Source organism: Notolabrus celidotus, chromosome 14 (assembly GCF_009762535.1).
Source record: "Notolabrus celidotus isolate fNotCel1 chromosome 14, fNotCel1.pri, whole genome shotgun sequence".
NCBI classification, from domain to species: Eukaryota; Metazoa; Chordata; class Actinopteri; order Labriformes; family Labridae; genus Notolabrus; species Notolabrus celidotus.
This window is the reverse complement of record NC_048285.1, coordinates 12,744,748-12,764,315: the sequence shown is the minus strand read 5'-3', so window position 1 is coordinate 12,764,315 and position 19,568 is coordinate 12,744,748. Positions and strand designations below refer to the sequence as shown.

The 19,568-nt window shown below is 39.9% G+C and overlaps 1 protein-coding gene across 6 annotated transcripts in view; it reads left to right on the top strand.

The window, feature by feature from the left end:
* LOC117825947 (cytoplasmic dynein 2 heavy chain 1) overlaps window positions 1–19,568 on the top strand; it is a 140,373-nt gene that overhangs the window by 38,773 nt on the left and 82,032 nt on the right. For 5 of the 6 annotated variants that reach the window (XM_034701945.1, XM_034701944.1, XM_034701946.1 and 2 more), the window contains 21 exons: window positions 512–625; window positions 711–853; window positions 1,161–1,242; window positions 1,614–1,774; window positions 2,103–2,240; window positions 3,344–3,457; window positions 3,601–3,761; window positions 5,597–5,720; window positions 5,879–6,000; window positions 6,213–6,299; window positions 7,555–7,681; window positions 8,698–8,839; window positions 9,414–9,523; window positions 9,891–9,911; window positions 10,502–10,600; window positions 11,499–11,622; window positions 12,548–12,711; window positions 12,968–13,087; window positions 14,483–14,617; window positions 15,138–15,281; window positions 18,405–18,494. In XM_034701945.1, the coding sequence (XP_034557836.1) occupies window positions 512–625; window positions 711–853; window positions 1,161–1,242; window positions 1,614–1,774; window positions 2,103–2,240; window positions 3,344–3,457; window positions 3,601–3,761; window positions 5,597–5,720; window positions 5,879–6,000; window positions 6,213–6,299; window positions 7,555–7,681; window positions 8,698–8,839; window positions 9,414–9,523; window positions 9,891–9,911; window positions 10,502–10,600; window positions 11,499–11,622; window positions 12,548–12,711; window positions 12,968–13,087; window positions 14,483–14,617; window positions 15,138–15,281; window positions 18,405–18,494 (2,522 nt within the window). The remainder of the gene's footprint in view (window positions 1–511; window positions 626–710; window positions 854–1,160; window positions 1,243–1,613; window positions 1,775–2,102; window positions 2,241–3,343; window positions 3,458–3,600; window positions 3,762–5,596; window positions 5,721–5,878; window positions 6,001–6,212; window positions 6,300–7,554; window positions 7,682–8,697; window positions 8,840–9,413; window positions 9,524–9,890; window positions 9,912–10,501; window positions 10,601–11,498; window positions 11,623–12,547; window positions 12,712–12,967; window positions 13,088–14,482; window positions 14,618–15,137; window positions 15,282–18,404; window positions 18,495–19,568) is intronic. The other variant, XM_034701947.1, reaches the window with a different exon arrangement.

Below are 19,568 nucleotides of genomic sequence, written 5' to 3'. Positions count from 1 at the left end.
CACAGTCAACATGATTCATAAACACAATGTTAAAAAACAAGTGGAAAGTAACTAAATTTACCAATAAACGTCCGTAAATAGACAGACAAGTTATGTCTCATATGTCTAACTGTTTACAAACTGAGGTGTAAATCTCTCCTCTGCATGCTTTGCTACCTTATGGTGATGACAAGACTGTCAGTCAGAAGTGTATTTTGCACAATGCCAAACCTTTCATTAAGTTAAGTAATAAAACCAAATCAATATTTTTTGTGAGCATCAGATCTTTTGGGTGTTAATCAAATATCTATTGCAGCTAAGTTTTGTAGTGCACTACTGATGAACTGATGAGCCATGCACAGGAGCTGCAACATTCAACAAGAATAACTTTTTTGTATTAACAATCCTATAAACCAATCACAGGTTGCAGTTTGAATGTGTCCATGCCTTTATATCTGTAATTTAGTTTCTTCCCAGATATGCTAGTATTTAAGGGAACCCTGATTATTTTATTGCTTTTGTCACAATTTAGGTGAAGTACCAGGTCTATACATGCCAGAAGAGCTGGAGCCTCTTCTCTCTCCTCTAAAAGATACTGCTTCCCAGGATGGATTCACTGGACCACTCTACAACTACTTTTCCTACAGTAAGACTATTGATGGCACATTTCCTCTGTTGTTTTTATCAGTTTTATCTAATTTTTATCTTGTTGTGTGTGTTAACCCTTTAAGGAATCCAGAAGAACCTCCATATTGTTCTGATCATGGACTGCTCCAGCTCTAACTTCACCCTCAACTGTGAGAGTAACCCTGCTTTCTACCGCAAATGTTCTGTCCAGTGGATGGAAGGATGGTCTGAAAGCAGCATGAAGAAGGTGAGTAGAGCACCAATAGGGGTAAAAGAAGGAAAACAACAAAAATAGATAACAGATCAGAAGTTGTTCACAGAGCTCACACTTGTATTTTTCATTATTTACATTTTGAGTGTTGAGCATTGAGATTTACATCAACCCAGAAACACTGAAAAGACAAACTTCTTGTTTCAGTATTGATTTTGATTTTGTCTTTTGCTAAGTTCACTGTCAACACTTGACTTATAGGAAAGAAGAGTTTATTCAATGTGTGCATCAATGCTTTGTTTCAAAATTTTACATCTGGGATGTTTAAACCCGCTCCTGTCAGATCCCTGAGCTGCTGCTGGAAAAAACAGAAGGAGGAGGAGAGGAGAATGAAAAAGACAAGGCTACAAAGGGGAATAGCTCAGGTAGGGTACAGATATGAGAAGTCTATACTCATTCAGGTAACAACTCACATAAGACACAAGACATTTCAACTGTATGGCTGGTGTACTGATCATAAAATATTTCCATTATAAAGTTGATGTAATTTTACCGATTCATGTTTTTTTGTTTTGCTGAGGATGTCTTCTGCAGACATTTTGCTCCATGTTTTCCAGTAATCACAAACGCGGCCTTATATATCTTTCCCCAAAAAACAAAACTCTCTTTTCTTAGTGAGATCATTTGGAAGTGAATTATTCAGCACTATTTATTTGGCTGGGATTGTGATCTGAATTTGACCTCCTTTATTTCACTAATTTGTGCTCAGAAGCCTCTTCCTTTTTTTCCCCCGCAGGTTCTGCCCAGGGAGAGCTGTGCCGCTTGTTCCTGATGGTCCATGAGTCATGTAGAGAACGTGGTGCAACACCCAGCCAGTACATGGCCTTTCTGCATGTTTACACTGCATTATATAACCGGAAACAGAGCCAGTTGACTACCAGACAGAAGCATCTGCAGGTACAATACTGACTATAAGCAATGTCCATATGCACACAAAGTGTTGGATGCATGGATTCAAATCCTTAAAGTATGATAATTACCAAGCTGGTTAAGATTAACGTTTGATGTGAAGCTAACATATAGTTTGCATGAATGAGGTAGGTAAAAGAAAACAGGCTCAAGCTCTCTGTAGCATATGACCACACCCTAAATACTGACTGAAAAAAGGGGTGTAAGTATTTGGAAGAAATCTGACCAAAACATTGAGATTAGATATTTCCTTTGTGTAATATGTTGTAGCCATATTGTGTTTGTCTCTCTTCATTGTTTAACTTTTTTCCTGCAGGCCGGTGTGTCTAAGCTGAACGAAGCTAAAGCTTTAGTGGATGAGTTGAAGAGGAGGGCTGCAGAGCAGAGTGCGCTGCTGAAGACTAAACAACAGGAGGCAGATTCTGCCCTGCAGGAAATCACCACCTCCATGCAGGTGTGTGTGTGTCTTGTTTGCATGCATGTGTGTAAATGTGTGTATGTTAGTGTTGGTAACTTTGACTCTCAGTGGCAGGCCAGACAAAGGTCCTGTGGGTTTTCATGTCTCCCCCAAGTTGTGGCTGTCCTTCTCTCAACTCTCACTGCAGTCCTCTGCTACACTTATTCCCTTCTCTTCTTTTCTCTTCTTTTCTCTTCTCTTCTCTTCTCTTCTCTTCTCTTCTCTTCTCTTCTCTTCTCTTCTCTTCTCTTCTCTTCTAACTAAGTCTTCCACTTTGCTATCTTGTGTTTGCCTCTCTCAAACTTCCTTTTCTTATCTTGTATTTTTTCAGATTTCTCATGGCTGTGGCTCCCCTGCTGTGAAAACACTATTTATTTTAGTTTTTGAAGGAATGCACATTTGTTTGTTTAGTGAATTTCCCTCCAGTATTTTCTGTCTCCTGATATCCGCGTTTACATTTCAAGTCGGCGACTCTGTCATGAGGATGGACGGATAGATGCAAGCAGGGAAAAGGAAGCTGAACCCTGTTCATTAGTCAGGATATCCTTCTGTATGTCTCTCTGTGGGGGATCTGCTTTTTGGGTGAGATGGAGGAAGAGAGGAGACACAGAGAACAGGAGAAGGAAAAACTGTCAGTGGAGTCAGTTTGCAGAGTGATAATTAATGACTAGACTCATCGCTTTGGGCCGTAGTGGCTTTGTCTCCTGTAGAGATGGAGGCAGCAGGGAGGGAAAAGGAGGAAGACTGGGACAAAGAGATTCAGATATGAAACAAAGTATGCGTAGGAATGATAGAGGCTTTGGGGAAGGTGGAAACATTCAGATCAGGAGGCAGTTGAAAAGGAAGGAAAAATAGATTTCGAGAAAGAATAAGAGAAATATATGCTATATTGAATTGAGTTCCTCTACAAGGGGAGAACTGGAGGAATTTTCATTTTGAAAAAGTTGTAATATCAAATGTTGGGTTTCATGATGAATGTAAGTTCAAAGGAATAAATTGCATGTCTTATTCATGTATTCTGTTTTGGTTTTTGAAAGATTTTAAGGGCTGTATTTTAAGACCATTAGGATAAACATCGCACTATTGGTTTGTTTATCCAGAATGCCAGTGACCAGAAGACAGAAATGGAAAAGATCAAAGGAAAGATGGCTCATGAAGTCTCCAAGATTGAAGAGAGAAAAGCCAAAATAGATGACGAGCTGAAGGAAGTACAGGCAAGTTGGCTGATTAGCTGTCTGTTGCTAGAAAAACACATTCATACAATGCCCTCAACCTTTACCAAACTTGCCATCCCAGCTGTGTTTATCCATTCTTTATCTCTGTATCCCTCCGGCCTCTGAACATCACTGCCCTCTAGCCTTTGGTAGATGAAGCAAAGCGTGCAGTCGGGAACATCAAGCCTGAAGCTCTGTCTGAGATCCGCTCGCTCCGCATGCCCCCTGATGTCATCAGAGACATCCTGGAGGGGGTACTGAGACTGATGGGTATCTTCGACACTTCCTGGGTCAGCATGAAGAGGTGAGAGACCGGAAGAGATAAGAAGAATGTGGAAATCAGACAACAGCCTTAAAGAGAGATGATTATATAGAAAATGAGAACGGTAACATGGATGGGAGTAATTAAGCTGACAAGAATCTTGGCCACCTTTTCAGTTGCTAGAAGAGGTGTGGGGAGGTGATAGCGCAATAATGGATAGATCTGGACAGCAGGAGAAGAGAGGGACATTTGCTGGGGTAGGGATTGGAAGTGGAGATATAATCGAGATTTTGATTTGCAATACCCATAAAAGATTGCTTTGATTTGGAAAAACAACTTTATCATCAATTTCTATTTCAATTTTGGTCAACACCAAATTTTCCAGTTTGTCGTCTATTTCAAGGAGTAGCTATCATTCTATGGACCACTAATGATCAATATAATAGACTGATCAGGATAAGGCTTCATGTAAACATCTAAATCCAAGAGACTGGTCCGATCAAACCCATCCTTAAAGAATTTAATTCCAATCGAGGCTGGTTTATGCTGTTTCCTCTCTGATCAGTCTATGTGTAAACTCTTGACCTGAGTGTTTACTCCTGGTTGGATTGAAATTATTCTCACAGTTTAATATCCATTCTATGGTTGAACATCTTTGATGGTCAAAAGCCGGGAGTTATTATTTATTATGAGAAGTTGACTGAAGGGATTCTGTTGAGATTTGCAGCTCTGTTAACAAAAAACCAAAAAATATATTATTACTAACATTAACATTAACATTAACATTTTTATTATTTTTTATTATTTTCATTATTTATTATTGTTATTATATTCAATATCATACTACTCCATTTGTATTGTCAGAGTATGGGGAGCATGTTCTGATACTGTGTTACAAAACCTCTATTTAGGTTTCCTAGAGAAACACATCCCAGTATACTTCTCCCCTGTAAAGTAATGCTCTCAGGTTATGCATGGAAGTGTGCAGAGCAACTCAGTATCACACCTCGATAGGTAACACAATTTGATGGAACACCCTGTTTCCACCATTATCACAGTCAAAACCGCGTCTTCTTCTGCTATTTCCGTCAGATTACGCCAACAGAACAACTCTGCATTGTTCTAAACGTTTTTTTTTCTGAGTGAATGCTTGACGCATGTGCATGCACATCCTAATTGGATAGCTTTATTTAGCATCCATTTAAACAGTGAGGTAGGAAACTGTAATCAGTGACTTTTACTGGGTTGAAAAAGTATTGCGCATGTAAACAGAGCTATTGATAACTTCTCACCAGTCACATGATCAGAATGAATGTAGCTAAAAAAACAAGCTGTGGAATGTTCAATATAAATAGAGCTTTCAAATAAGTCTTTGTGTGTATCATATGCTGCAGCATGACTGTCTATTCTTTCATGTTTCACTGTTTATTAAAATGAGATTTTTAGCAATCACTCATTCGACCATTGCCACCTTTAGAGGAGATCAGACAGATCTGGATCAAGATTCTGCCCTGCTAATGACTCGTGTTAATTGGGTCAGCCAACCCCACTCTGAACGCTGCAAGCAACAAAGAGAGAGAGTGACTTGTGTGTGAGAGAGTATAGGGAACAGACAGAGAGAGGTGGTTCATGGAGATTTGAGTAATAATGAGGATAAGTTTCTGTTTGCACCTCATTAGAGATGGAAACTCAAGTTGCCTCATTTTAGGCTTGAGTTAGTATGAAGTTCCTCCTCTCTGTGTGAGAAGTCACTTTATTTTCTCTTTTTCTAACAGTCTCACAGGCGTGGTGTGAGAGAGGACATAGCAGCTATGCCTTCAGGTTTAAGGTTGGATAATCACACCACCGCATTTCTGTGTTTCTCTTTTTTTCTATAGCTTTTTGGCCAAGCGTGGCGTGAGGGAGGACATAGCTACATTTGAGGCCAGGAATATCACCCCTGAGATACGGCAGAGCGTGGAAGAGCTGCTAAACAGGAACAAAGCCTCATTCGATCCCAAGGTTAGTGACTCACGACAGCAGAATATAGATGAGATGTATGCGAATGCTTTTACCTCAACATTTTTGCCTTTTTTTGGTAAGCTGATGACGGCAATGTGGCAGTTGTTTTTTACCGAGTTGTTTCTTACTTGTTCTACTTTTGTTGTTGTTATGGGTAGAATGCAAAGCGTGCAAGTGCAGCAGCTGCTCCTCTGGCTGCCTGGGTCAAAGCCAATGTCCAGTACTCCCATGTCCTGGAGAAGATCGGGCCACTGGAGAGGGAGCAGGCTGGGCTACATGAGTAGGAATACACAAGCATGCACAATTATGCCATATGCACACATATACATGCAAACCAGAAAACGACTAAGAACAATTTAGACTGATTTCCACAACACAACAAATCACCTGGTCATAAGATATCGCATAAGTGAAACAAGTTGCATTTGGAACCTGGCATACGCTCTTTTTTATTTTTCTGTTTTGTGTGTGTGTGTGTGTTTTTTTGTGCAGAAACCTCCGGAAAACAGAGAGTAGGAAGAATAAACTGGAGGACCAACTTAACTCTGTTGGAGCCAGGGTCAACGAGTTGAAAGAGAAGTATGGCCTGTTTTAACTTTCTAAACTTCTATTTTTTCAGTCTGTATTTGTTCATATTTCAACTGCAAAGAAAGCTAAATTTACTCTTAAGTTTAGCTGAAACATCACTGAAAATATGCTGCTTTCATTAATCTTCTGAAGCTAACTTGACAGTAGCATTGCACAGAAAAAAGAATCACAACTTATTTTGCTGCTGCCCTTTCACACACTGCCAGCCATGCAAGATCTCCTTTTCTCTGCTACGTGTATTTTTCCACCATTTTATCATATATACAAAGATACAAAGTATTTGTGATGCCTGCAAGGGCAGATATTTCTCTCTCTTAAATTGGCTGGAAACTGGCCATTCACTTCTTATTCAGTCATAGTTCAGCAAAGATGAACTTGGCACAGCCAGTTTGACTCAGCCTGTAAGCTCTCTGCGGTGCCCTTTCCTATAACATTGCCAACCTTTGGTCTCTCTGACCATTTGCCCTCCCATTTATCTTTTTCATCCATTCACGTCGGTAGGTAACTCTGATTGGAAGTGACAGATTTCTTACCTCTTACGGCCATGTGCTTCCTCCCCTCTTCTATCCTGTTTTTTTTTTGGCCTTGCTTCCCCTCAACTCACCAAGTGTGCCTACGCTTACACTATACTTCATGTCAAATTACATGGCGTACAGATTGCATTCTGAATTCCATGGCATTAAAGCTACTGTTGGTAGTCACAGAGTAAACATCTGTTCAGAGAGAGGGACTTTGAATGTCAACACTATCCCTCCCAACCAGATTTCCTCTTAGCCCCCCAATACAGATCGGCGTGTGCAGTCATGATAGTGCCGGACTCATAACCAATCGGAGGACGTAGTAGGGGCCGCCCCTTAACCAATCAGGACAGACGATTGGAGATTAGCTATGATTGGTCCGTCATAACGGGAACGAAGGGAATAATAACATTGCTTGATACAAAGGCATTGGAAAACGCAGAGATTTCGCAATAGTCTCAAATTACTCCACTTGTCGATGAGTATCGATGGGCATTATGACCTTTTCTCCAAACCCAGCAAATAAAAAGTAACGTTTTTTACACCATTCCTACCAACAGCAGCTTTAAGACTAATAAACTAATTATGAGATATTTCAATTCTATCTAATTTCGTTTTTGTTATTGAATCAGTTCTAAGGATGTGGCTTGGAAATCTCAAGTCATCCCACATTTAACACTTTTATCAACCTATAGATTTACTTCTCCTCCTCCTCACCCTTTCCTCAGGTTTCAGTGCCACACAACAGAGGCAGCTAAGTTAGAAGCTGAGGTGACAAAAGCTCAGGACACAATCACTGCTGCCCAGCAGCTCATATCTCAACTGGATGGAGAGCACACACGATGGAACGCACAGGTAGTTTGAAAAATGAGTGTTGTGCTGTGTGTTTTGGTGTGGGAGGTTACGCATTTACTAAAAAGGGGGCTCATTTACCATGTTAGAGCAACAGGAGGTGTGTGTGTGTACAGATGATTGTGAGTGAGTGTGTGTGACAGGGGGATGTATCCCGCTGTCTTGAGTCCCTTCTGGCTGTTTTTACTCCTCTCTACAGCATCTGTCTGCGCCTTAATTAAAACACTCAATCTCTTACTGACACACACACTCTTGCGCGCACACTGCCTCTGACACAACTGCCTCCCTGAAGGCCCTCACCAAAGAGCTGGTTTACTCTCCACTCACGTTTTTCCCATACACTCATATACACATGAAGAGACACACACTTCATCCCTGACTCTTTTGCACACTATGCTCTAGCTGTGGTTTGCTGTATGTTAATGCCTCTGGGTTGTTTTAGAGTTTGACAGGAAGGGAGGACTATGGAGAGAGAGAGGGAGGTAAACAACTACACAGTAATTGCAAAAATGTATTCTTTTTTTTCATTTGAAGCAAAGAATGTGGCAGCTTGGTTGACAGCAGTAGTCCAGTTGACTAGATGTTCCTGAAATCCTGAAACCAGCTTAAAATATGTTGCTATTCAGAATCCAAGGCTACGTATTTAATTGGTGTTTGCAAAATGTGTTCCTGTGAATTTGTGATCCCTGACAGTCTGCTTAAAACACTGACCAACATGAAAACTGTAAGAGCATTCTCACTTGTCGCAGACTATTTCGATCATTATTATTTTGCTTATTTAGAAGCTGCATTTAGGAGTCATTTGTTTGGAGAAGGCAGAAACGCAAACATGTTATTTTTCCCCATCTCTTCCATATTCATCCCTACCTTTCTTCACTTCCCTGCCTCATAATCCATGCGATACCTTTCTCCCTCCTGGCTTTTCTCTCTCTCCTCCCTAATCACCCACCTGTCTGTCTCCCCCTCTCGCTCCTCTGTCTTGTCTGTTTCTCCTCACTCTGTGTCTCTCGCCCTATCAGATGTCTGAGATAAAGAACGAATTGGACACGCTCCCTCTGAGGGCCATGCTTGCTGCAGCCTTCATCACCTATCTATCTGCAGCTTCTGAAGACCGGAGAAGACAGTGTCTGGAGACTTGGATGGCTCAATCTGGACTACAGAGTAAATATGCCACTGCTAATTCTTCAAGGCAACACAGTGTCACAAGCATATGCCAAGTCCTGCACTAAACAGTACACACAAAAACACAGCTGCCCATACACGGTATCGGGTACTGTGCTGATGCATATGGGGCAAATATGGTAGATATGCCAGATTTGCAAGCTTCTCTGTGTGCTAAATACAACTGTGTGTGAGTAATGTCCATAGCTTACTCCAAGGTAACTACCTACATTTGTATTTTGTGACTTACAGTTCTTAGTGTGTTATTAATAGCGCTGACGACAGACTTATTCTTGGCAAACTCTTTCCCAGAGAGCTTCAGATGTGCAAGAAATGCCCGAACAGCTGAGTCTTTCATGACCAATCATTGTTTCTAAATCGTATGTACATTAAACAGCACCCTCTGGAAATTAGTTGTCATGACTAGTTAGTGACTCAAATGTTGTGTAATGTATCAAAGCACTATTGTTGATCTGGGTCTTGCTGTCAAATGGCTGTAGGAGTGTCCAGTTGCAGTCTAAGAAGTCTAAGAGCAAGAATTATGCATGTGCATGTGTTGTGGATGTTTTTTCAGAGTTTGACTTGCGGTCATTCCTGTGCTCGGAGAGTGAGCAGTTGATCTGGAAGAGTCAGGGGCTGCCGTCAGATGACCTCTCCATGGAGAATGCACTTGTGATACTTCAGGTTAGACATCAATTTTTGTGTCAAACGTGGCTGATCTGTCTATTTTTGATGTCATTCCCTAAATAACAACATTCAAGAGAAAACAAAGGATCTATATCATTCAAGCAATTTAATCACCAATCATGACTCTATCTCTTCTCCTCCCAGCTTTTAGTGTTTTTTAATGTGTGGATGAAGTACAAACGTTTTTATATTAGGTTACAGTTTGGGTTTGTCTTATGGATATCAAGCACATTTTAGACATTCAAGTTCAATAAAATAATATAATAATAGCCGTATCTGAACCTCTGCTCCTGTTTGCCATTCATCTGTCTTCCATTTGTCTGTATTGAGTTATATGTGTTGTTTTTATCATTGCTGCCTTCAGATCAATGCTCTCAAGCTGCGGGTAAGAAGTTGTTCCACAATTCATCCTTGTAGCGCACAAGTAGTTTAGTATAATCTCTTTCTTTCACTGTTGGTGTGTTGGTTAGTCTCTCTTGTGTGTTTGTGTTTATTAGAAATATCAAGTCAAAAGAAGAAGTGAATCTTTAGTATGTACTCCAAATTGTGCTAACCTTTAAAAAGACTGATAAGATATTCTGTATGTGCAGTTGACCATGACACACACACACACACACACACACACACAGGACAAAAAAGAGTCTAGGGTAACTTCTATCTGTAGGCGGAGTATGAAAAGGCCAGAGGAATGAAGCAGACAAATAAACAGGTTCGAGATAGTTTGAGAAAGAGAATTCTTAAGCAAGAGAGCATGAAATAGAAAAGCTCAGGATGAAAGGAGGTTGGTGGACTTCAGTCCTTTGCCTGGTATAGGAGTGACGTTTGGTCGATAAGCATGGCAGCAGTGAGACAGGGCTGAACTACACACATATGCACACACACTCCCTTTACCTCAGCAACTGATCCTCCTTTTAAGTGAAACTATCCCAACACAACAACCTGAAACACAGTTCTTTATCATTGCTCTGTACTCAGAGTGTCGCCTGCCCATTCCTGATTGACCCGTCATCCCGAGCTACAGAGTGGCTACGCACGCACCTTAAAGAGAACAGACTGGAGGTTATCAACCAACAGGTAAACACGCACACACACACACACACAAACACACACACACACTCACACTCACACTCAGGGGCATTCAATGTTTTGTTGCATTTGCAAACTGCCTTTACTGCACATTCTCGATGGTGATTGATTTTGTTCACCTCAATCAATAGATCAATGAGTTAGATTTGAAAGAGTCATTAAATTAAATCCTTACATGATTTGAAGTGCTTCATTAGATATTCATTATTGGCCCTCTTCATCTGAAGCCAAGTCTTGTAGGTCCATTGGTGTACCCCTATCACCTAATCACACGCTCTGTCAAGCAGAGATGATGACTAAGACACCTTCTGGTTCTGCTCACAAGTCACTAGAAGGTGTTAGAGTGGAGGTGCTGCATTGATTCACATTCACTGATATTTATTTATTTACTTAATCCCTTTTTTTATTACCATTCTTAAGCCATATAAATGAAATGCTAGAGGTCTTACTCTTTTATTGTGCTCGTTTACTTTGTTGACAGAGTTTGTTTTTCTTTTAGTGCTGTCGTCGTAGCTTCTGTCTGAGATGATTTTCAGCATTTGGTTATTACATAACTGCACTGAGCAGGAGCATCACAGAGCCAAGATGCACACATGGTACACTGAGCTAGGTGACCTTTAGTGTGTTCCCAAGTTTAAAGAAAGAACAGTCAATCACTAACAGGAAAAAATAACATCGGTAAATGGAAACAGCTGTCAGAAGAGCAACCTTATAATTTATTAAATCAATAAATTAATAAAAAAAAAAATCCTTATTTATTTTAACATTAAACAGTATTTTGCAATTTTTTAGTTTAGCAATTATTTGTTTCAAAGTTCTTCATCACCAGCCAATTCCTGAATTGGATGTATTCTTCAAATAGTGTTTGTGTGTCTGGTCTCTTCAGGACAGTAACTTCATGACATCCCTGGAACTGGCGGTCAGATTTGGAAAAACACTTATCATCCAAGAGATGGATGGAGTTGAACCAGTGCTCTACCCACTGCTGAGGAGGGACCTCATAGCACAAGGTTTGCTCACTTGACACACAACATTTTCACAGAAAGTGTGTTTGGGAAACACAAGTCATTGAACATTTTAACTCTTTTGAGTGTGACTCTGAGGGTTCACCAACCTCCACAAACATGAAATAAATAAGAAATGACCTCTTTTCACAGGCTACCTTTTTACACTGTAGTGAAATCCATGTTTTTATGTCATTTTAAGTTAATACAAGCAACAAGAGACATTTCAGGGATAGTGAAAGGTAAAAAACATTTTCATTCAGCAAAGACGAAACATTCTTTAAGGGATAATTTTAAGAACTGATTTGATTCTAATTGAATACGATTCAATGTGACAAATGTGGTGTCGTCTTTGAGCCAGTGATGAATCCAAACAGTTGAGTCACTTTGAATTTATAGAAAATTGATATTTGCTATTTAGAATCAACAAGCAGATGAAGCCTGTATTTATGTGTGCCTCTCTTAGAATCTGCCGTTTTTCTTGTCGGCTATGTTTTCTTAGTTCCCTGATTCAGTAATTGCAGACTATTCAGAGGTATTTGGACCTTTACTTTAAATACCTAGACACATTTGAACAGAGGTTTGCAACCTACCAGTGAATAGGTATGATTCATAAGTGTATGAATCATCCAGGGAGAGGTGGTTGCCTATTTGTAGCAGAATTGAAAAGAGTGGGGGCAGACAAAGTGTGAGAAAGGGCAAGTTATCCACTTAAAAGTGGTGTCAGACAGGGTGAAAAAAAGAGGCACAACACAGGCATGCCAGTGCTGCATTGCAGACAACTAGAAGACAAAGAAAGGAGAAGTGGGTAAAAGGATAGATGGAACTTAAAGAGTACAAACATCCAAACCTGTATGCTACAGTGTATGTTGTTAAAAGAACCTTTCTTTCTTTCTTTCTGTCATATTTCATCACATATGTGCACTTAAAGGGCCAAGATATGTGGTTCAGATAGGAGATAAGGTCATTGATTACAACGAAGACTTCCGTCTCTTCATGGCAACACGGAATCCAACCCCCTTCATCCCCCCGGATGCTGTTTCAGTGGTTACGGAGGTCAACTTCACGACCACCAGGGCAGGCTTGCGTGGACAGGTAACCTACAAACCCACACATTTTCTGTTTTTCTGCTGTCAGTTCTGCTGAAATGAGTGCTTTAGTCAAAACATCCATATGGAACGAGTGCTTTTATAGTTGATATAAGGATGAGACAGGTCCTTCTCACCCCATTGGGCTAACAACCTCCTCACCATACTATATCTTTTACTTATGCAGCTTATTCAGAGTGTGCTCTAACTCTGTGGCCATAATGTATGTCTACTTGACACTGGTTTGTGTGTCTGTGCTTTAGCTGCTGGCATTGACCATCCAGCAGGAGAAGCCAGAATTGGAGACTGAAAAAACAAGACTTCTACAGCAAGAGGAAGACAAGAAAATCCAGCTGGCTCAGTTGGAAGAATCACTGCTAGAGGTAAACATGCAGACGTAAAACATTCACCGTGACAGTGAGTGGAGTAGAATTCTACTCCTGGTGTACATGTATTTTTCTTTTTACATGTATTAGTTGTTGCTGGGGCAGTACCCTGTGCTTCAATTTTATGTGTATTTAAGTTCCTCTTTTATTGATAACCATGATACCAAGACTTTTTACCAACCTTCAAAATAGTGTGAAACTGCCTTGAACAATAAATTTGCCCTGTCCTGCAGATTGTGTTTCTTGCTCAGATGTGTTTCTGAGGATAGAATGAGCATGAGAAGACAGAAATACTAGTAGATCAAGCAGGAGGAGTCGGTAGTAGTACAACAAGAATGTGATCTGTCACTGAATTCCCTCCTTGTAGCACCTACAGATGTGCTTGATGGGGCACTCAGGTAGTATTATGGTTGGGTATAGAACTCTTGTCTCTGTGATCATAGTGGAGGGTGGATGTGTTGACTGTAAGCCTTCGCTGATGGACGATGGCATTGCCAACTTGTCTCCCCCATTTGCTCACATATGATACTTTTAGGACAAGGTCGTTTTTGTACTGGCAAACACTACTCAAGCAAAAGTCTTATCAAATCTTCTGAACGCTGGATGATTTGAAAAGTAATTTAGTAGAAAGTTAAATCAAGAACTTTGCTGCATTGTTTTTTTCTCCACATATTAATGCACTTCCGAACTTCTGGATAAAAAGACAAGCGTGATGTGATTCTACATCCATGTAGGAGGGAAAAGAGCCAAAGCATCTGATTGCTACTGTCCAAATACTTTATGGCCCCCCTTGTTCTTCCTGGCAACACATCTATTGCTTATTGCAAATAGACTTCAACAATCAAACACTTGCACACAGTGTGGAAACTTCACCTAATGATCAATTCCTTGTGTTCTCTAAGGCTGTGGGAAATCTGAAGCACACACACTCACTCACACAAACACACCACCACGGAGATAGTGCCAAGAGCAGCATGTCAGTGCTTCAGTGGTACTAGACATGTCATTATTCTAGAATTGTAGGAGCATATTCGTCTTGACATTTCCATGCTCCAGTGCTTTCTCATCTATTTTATGCGAATTTATTTGAATACATTTTATCAGTTCCTTTCAGAGAATGGATTCCACGGGATGAAGTGGGCAAACCATTGCTCTCAATCAAAACGTAAAAAACCACCAGCCTGTCATAGAATGGAAACTCTTGCTCTTGCACATATTATCAGATCACAGATTTTAAGCCAGTTAAATACGGGACAGTATAATCTCTCTCACTTCTACTAGAGAGATGCTTTCCTCCTTACATTTTTACTTCTATTACTCCCTGTCTAAACCTTGTTTTATCCATTTTTTGTGTTCCTGACTGTCCATCTCTTTGTCTTTTTCCTGTGTCAGACCCTGGCAACAGCTCAGGGTAATATTCTGGAGAACAGGGAGCTGATAGACAGTCTGAACCAAACCAAGGCCAGCAGTGCCCTGATCCAGGAGTCACTTCTGGAGTCACACAGGCTGCAGGCATCCCTAGACCAGGTACCTGACCTCAAAGCATTGTTCCATATAATTTATAGTTCTGTCTTTTTGATGACGAAAATGTTCATATGTAAACAAGGTATGTAAACACTTATCGTACAAACTGCTACAAACTTCACATTGCCCTGGTGCACTTACAAGGAGCTATTGTAGGTGCATGGCATTTTCTTCCTGTAGGGTGCAGTGTTACACCAGAACCAGCTTTGAATTTTTCTCTCTTTTGTTTTTATTTATTCATGCATCCACCACTCCTGCCTTTCTTAGATGCACCTCTCCCTTTTCTTGACATTTCCTGTCTTATCACACTTCATGCTGTCCATCCTCATTTCTCCTCCTCTAGCCATATACATCTTGATTGAAATAAACATTTGCTGTTCCCCTTTTCTCCTTGTAAAACCTTTTCCCAGCCATCTATTCACCAGTTATGTTCACTGTATCATAAAAAGTGTGTGTTTTCTGCTGTCTCTCCCTTTCTTCCTCTGTCCTGTCTTTTTTAACCCTCTCCTTGTTTTAATTGTAGGAGCGGGATGCCTACCTGCCTCTTGCAGAGAGTGCCAGCAAGATGTATTTTGTCATCACAGAGCTGTCAAGGATCAACAACATGTACCGCTTCAGTCTTGCATCTTTCCTGCGCCTCTTTCAAAGAGCTCTTCAGGCCAAGAAGGTGACTGTCTTGCAATACTTATATTACTTCCATTTTCTTTCAGCACTTTCTGCCTTTGTTCCAAAACTTTTTATTTGATTATTGTCAGACTAACATTTATGACATGACATCAAAAGTTTAAACAGTCAAGCTTCAGGGTACACAGCTGTCCTGTTTATTGTCATGGAACAGAACAGGAAAATTAAAACAAAAGTAACCCTAATTACGCAGACTACTTTCTCTACTTCTCTTTTTTTCTGAGGCTTTTGAAACAAAATTAGATTTGACACACCAAACTTTGTTTTTTCAAAGATCTATTTGTGGACTTTTAGCCTTTGCCAGATAGAACAGCTAGAGAGAGAGAGAAAATTAGGGGAGAGACATGTACAGGAACTTGTTGGGACTTGATCCTGCGTCTGATGTGTCCTTTGTGTATGGATTGCCTGCTCTACCTACTGAGCTAAACCAGCAGCCCTAAATACACAACTCAAACAGCAATGGCAATTGTGCTCATTTGGCCACCACAATATTCCAGGGATTTGACAAGTGTTTTTATGAAACAGTGACTCTCTTTCATAGCTTTTACAAGCTATGATGACCAAAACACAACACATCTTGACCTCGCACACCTTTCAGCTTTGATGATACCAAAACATTTCAGTTTTGACTTTAGAGGGAAAGGTTACTCTTTTAAATGTTTTAAAATCTGAAAAGCATTGGGGTGCTGGTGGCCTAGCGGTCTAAGTGCCCCACGTATAGAGGCTACAGTCTTCCTCGCAGAGGTCACTGGTTCGACGCCCGGCCAGTTGACAATTTACTTCTCCCATTCTCTACTCCCCACATTTGCTGTCTCTCTTCAAGCAAAAAATCCCCCCAAAAAATATTAAAAAAAATTAAATCTGAAAAGCAATTTTCTCTTTTGGAAACTATAAAAAAAGCAAAGCTCTTCTCTGATGTTAAGCGTAAAGTGACTTTGAGTACTTCGAAAAGTGCTATATAAGTCCTATTAATTATAATGATCTTTGTATATGGTGTTTTTTCTCAAATCTAGGAGCAAGTTTGCTTCATTTTAATTAGGGAAGTAGCTGAGAAAAAAAGTAAATTGGAACTGAAAAGTGAAACTTTGTAAGGGTTAGGGATTGTCTGGTGACATCCATATAAGTGGAGTCCCTTTTTACCCCAAATAAGAATAAATTCTCCACCTTTTTTTTCAGCTGTAGCATCAGACCTTATTTGAAGATGCACCAACATGTAAAAGGGACTTTGTGCTGCCTTAAACATTAGTGTTTGAATGTTGGTGTATCCTTTAGGTTTTTTATTTTTTGTGCATTTAGAAAAAACAGGGAGACATTTTTATGAATCCCTATGTTATAACCCTCGGGGTACAAACATAAAATCATAGAGTAATGAAGGAATTCCAATCTCCTGGTGTAAGATAAGGATGTAGTCATTTGTGTACGAATGGTGAACACGTGAATGCAGAACAACACATTTACATTGGGATATAAATCCTCAATTCCATTGCTGATCAAGAACATTTGTTTGTTTTGTGCAGTTGAATTAATTCTATTTTGTATATTTTAGTCATTGTGTACAATTAAGTTGAGGTCATCATGATTCATTTCAGGTCATTTTTATGTACTTTAGTGAGTGTGATTCTGTCTGACCTGTGCAGCTGTGTATCTCACCTCTGTTCTCCATCTGAGCCCAAAACACTGTCTGATTACCAAAATGCACGCACGCACGTACGTACGCACACACACACAAACACACAAACACACATACACACAAACACACACACACACACATTGGGTTGAAAGATTGAGCTCTAATTCCCCAAATCCTGTGTGGGTTGTTAGAGCCAGTGCTGTCATCCAAGAATGTAACCAGGCAGCAGCTGGTCACCACTGTTTCATTCTTGTGTATGCCCGCATGTGTGTGTGTGTGTGTTTGTGTGTAGGTAGGCTTGTAGACATAATCAGACAATGTGGCCATAATCGTGCATGAATTCACTTTCTCTCTCTCTCTTAATGCTTTTTAGTTTCAAACAAGCAAGTTACATTTGCCAGTTGGCTACAGAAGTTTCCAGAGACCTGGAAGATAATTCAAACTTCTCAGCTCTGACATACACAGCAAACGTTGCTCTTATTTGATCATATACATTCAGATTAGCAGTTAAGACAACATTTTTGCTCAGACAATATATACAGAACACAATTACTTGCAATCATTAGGCACAGGTTAGATATAGGCTTTAAGTAAACCTTAAGCAGAGATTAAGCAGGGCATGCTAAATAGAAGACAGAAAGAGTAAATCTGTTTGGAAGGTCTCACCATTTGTTCCAGTTCTCTTGTGTTTTCTTCATGTGTCTGATTCTCATTCTCTAATTCTTCTGCTGCTATTGAATACTTTCCCCCTCCATCTCACTTCTTTGTATCCAAGATTTGTCTTAATGTCGTACAAGTAGTATCCATTCTTCCAACAGATTAAGCTTTGTGCCAACCCAGCCTAAACGATGCTAAAGGGAAAAACAACTTTTACCTACACTGTTTAGAAGAAAAACATTTTTATTTTTTATTTTAGAAAAACATTTATTTAACCCTAAAAATTAATCAGGCAAGCAACTATTAACAACACATTTTCAAACACCACTCAGCCGAGAAAATCACTAAATTCAATCTCTCTTCAATCAAACACCTTGAACAATATATTTTCAAACCCCCCCCCCCCCCCCCCCCCCCCCCCATGTTCCTTGTGGTTTTGTGGAAGCAGAACTCCAGCCTCTAGAAGAAGAAGAAGACATAGAAAAAGAAAAAAAGAACAAAGATACTGTTTAATGTGCGTTTTTGTCTGCCGCTATTTTATGACTCCTACAATGTGACTGAAAGAGAGAACAGTTGAAATGCCACTGCTATTTCTTAAATTAACAAGTACTCAAAGTACACATTAAGCTGGAATGAAGGGATCGTTATGAAAGACCAGTGCTCTGTATCATAGTCATTAGGGTTGACGAAAGACCTTATAAATATCTTTAGTTTGCCCATATCCCTCATACCTTGTTCAATAGTTTATCTAATCACTTTTTGTAATTTTCCCTCTTTCCTTGTCTTCATATGTGTATCTCTGTGTGTGTGTTTTTTTAGGAAGCAGAGAACACTGAAGCCAGGATTGCTGCCTTGGAAGCCAGCCTGAAGAATATGGTGTATGAGTATGTCTGCCGCTCACTTTTCAAGGTAACACACAAACTTTAACAGAGATAAAGAGTAACTATGCCTACAAGCATCTCTTAAAATTCCTGTCACCATGCCGGTGATTTGTAAAGGTGATAAGTGGGTAATGACAGCAAGTCTGGGATTTAGTTTGATATTTACCGCCACATGGGTTTGCATTGTAAAGGAGGACTTGCCTGTTTTGAAACAAGACCCCCCAACTGTTATATTTCTGCCTTTGTGTTGTTCCTTGTTGGGTTGATTCAAATGAAAGGTTATTAACAAGTAAACAAACAACACATCAAAACACATCAACCATTATAAGCCGGAGATATAGCTCTCATTTATCAGCTCACCCTTGCAGAGAAGCTCTGCAATTGAATGAAATGTATTTTATGATAAACAAGAGCTGATACCTTTATTTTAAAGCTCTTTCTAGTTTAGCCTCAGGTAGATATAGTCTGAACAAATACAATACAAGTTCCACATGCAACAAATGCACCTATTGTCAAGGCATGTTAATTTCTTCACCTGCATACTACTGCTTCTTTATCTGAATCCTGAAATCTTTGCTTTTTTGTTATATTGTGTAGAACTATAGTATTATTCTTATTGATCGTTTAAGCCAACCGCACAATCAGATAAACACATACATATACACACTTATACAATCAAACCTCTGCAACTAACACAGTAATGAAGTGTCAAATATTGACCTACAGGGCAATCATTGCATCGATCAGGCAGTAAATGGTGAATGTAATTTCTTTGTCTTGTGTGTGAGTGTGTGTGAGTGTGTGTGTGTGTGCTTGTGTTTTGCTTGGATGTTGTGAGCGGTGTCCGCAAGAGTCAGGGTGGTAGTAAATTGCTTACTAGTCTATAGGCTATCAGCAGTGCGCATATGCACACACACACACACACACACACACACACACACACACACACACACACACACACACACACACACACACACACACACACAAACACACACACACACACACACGCATGCACGCACGCACGCACGCACACACACACACATGCTACATATATATATATATATATATATATATATATATATATATTTATAGCTGCAGCCAA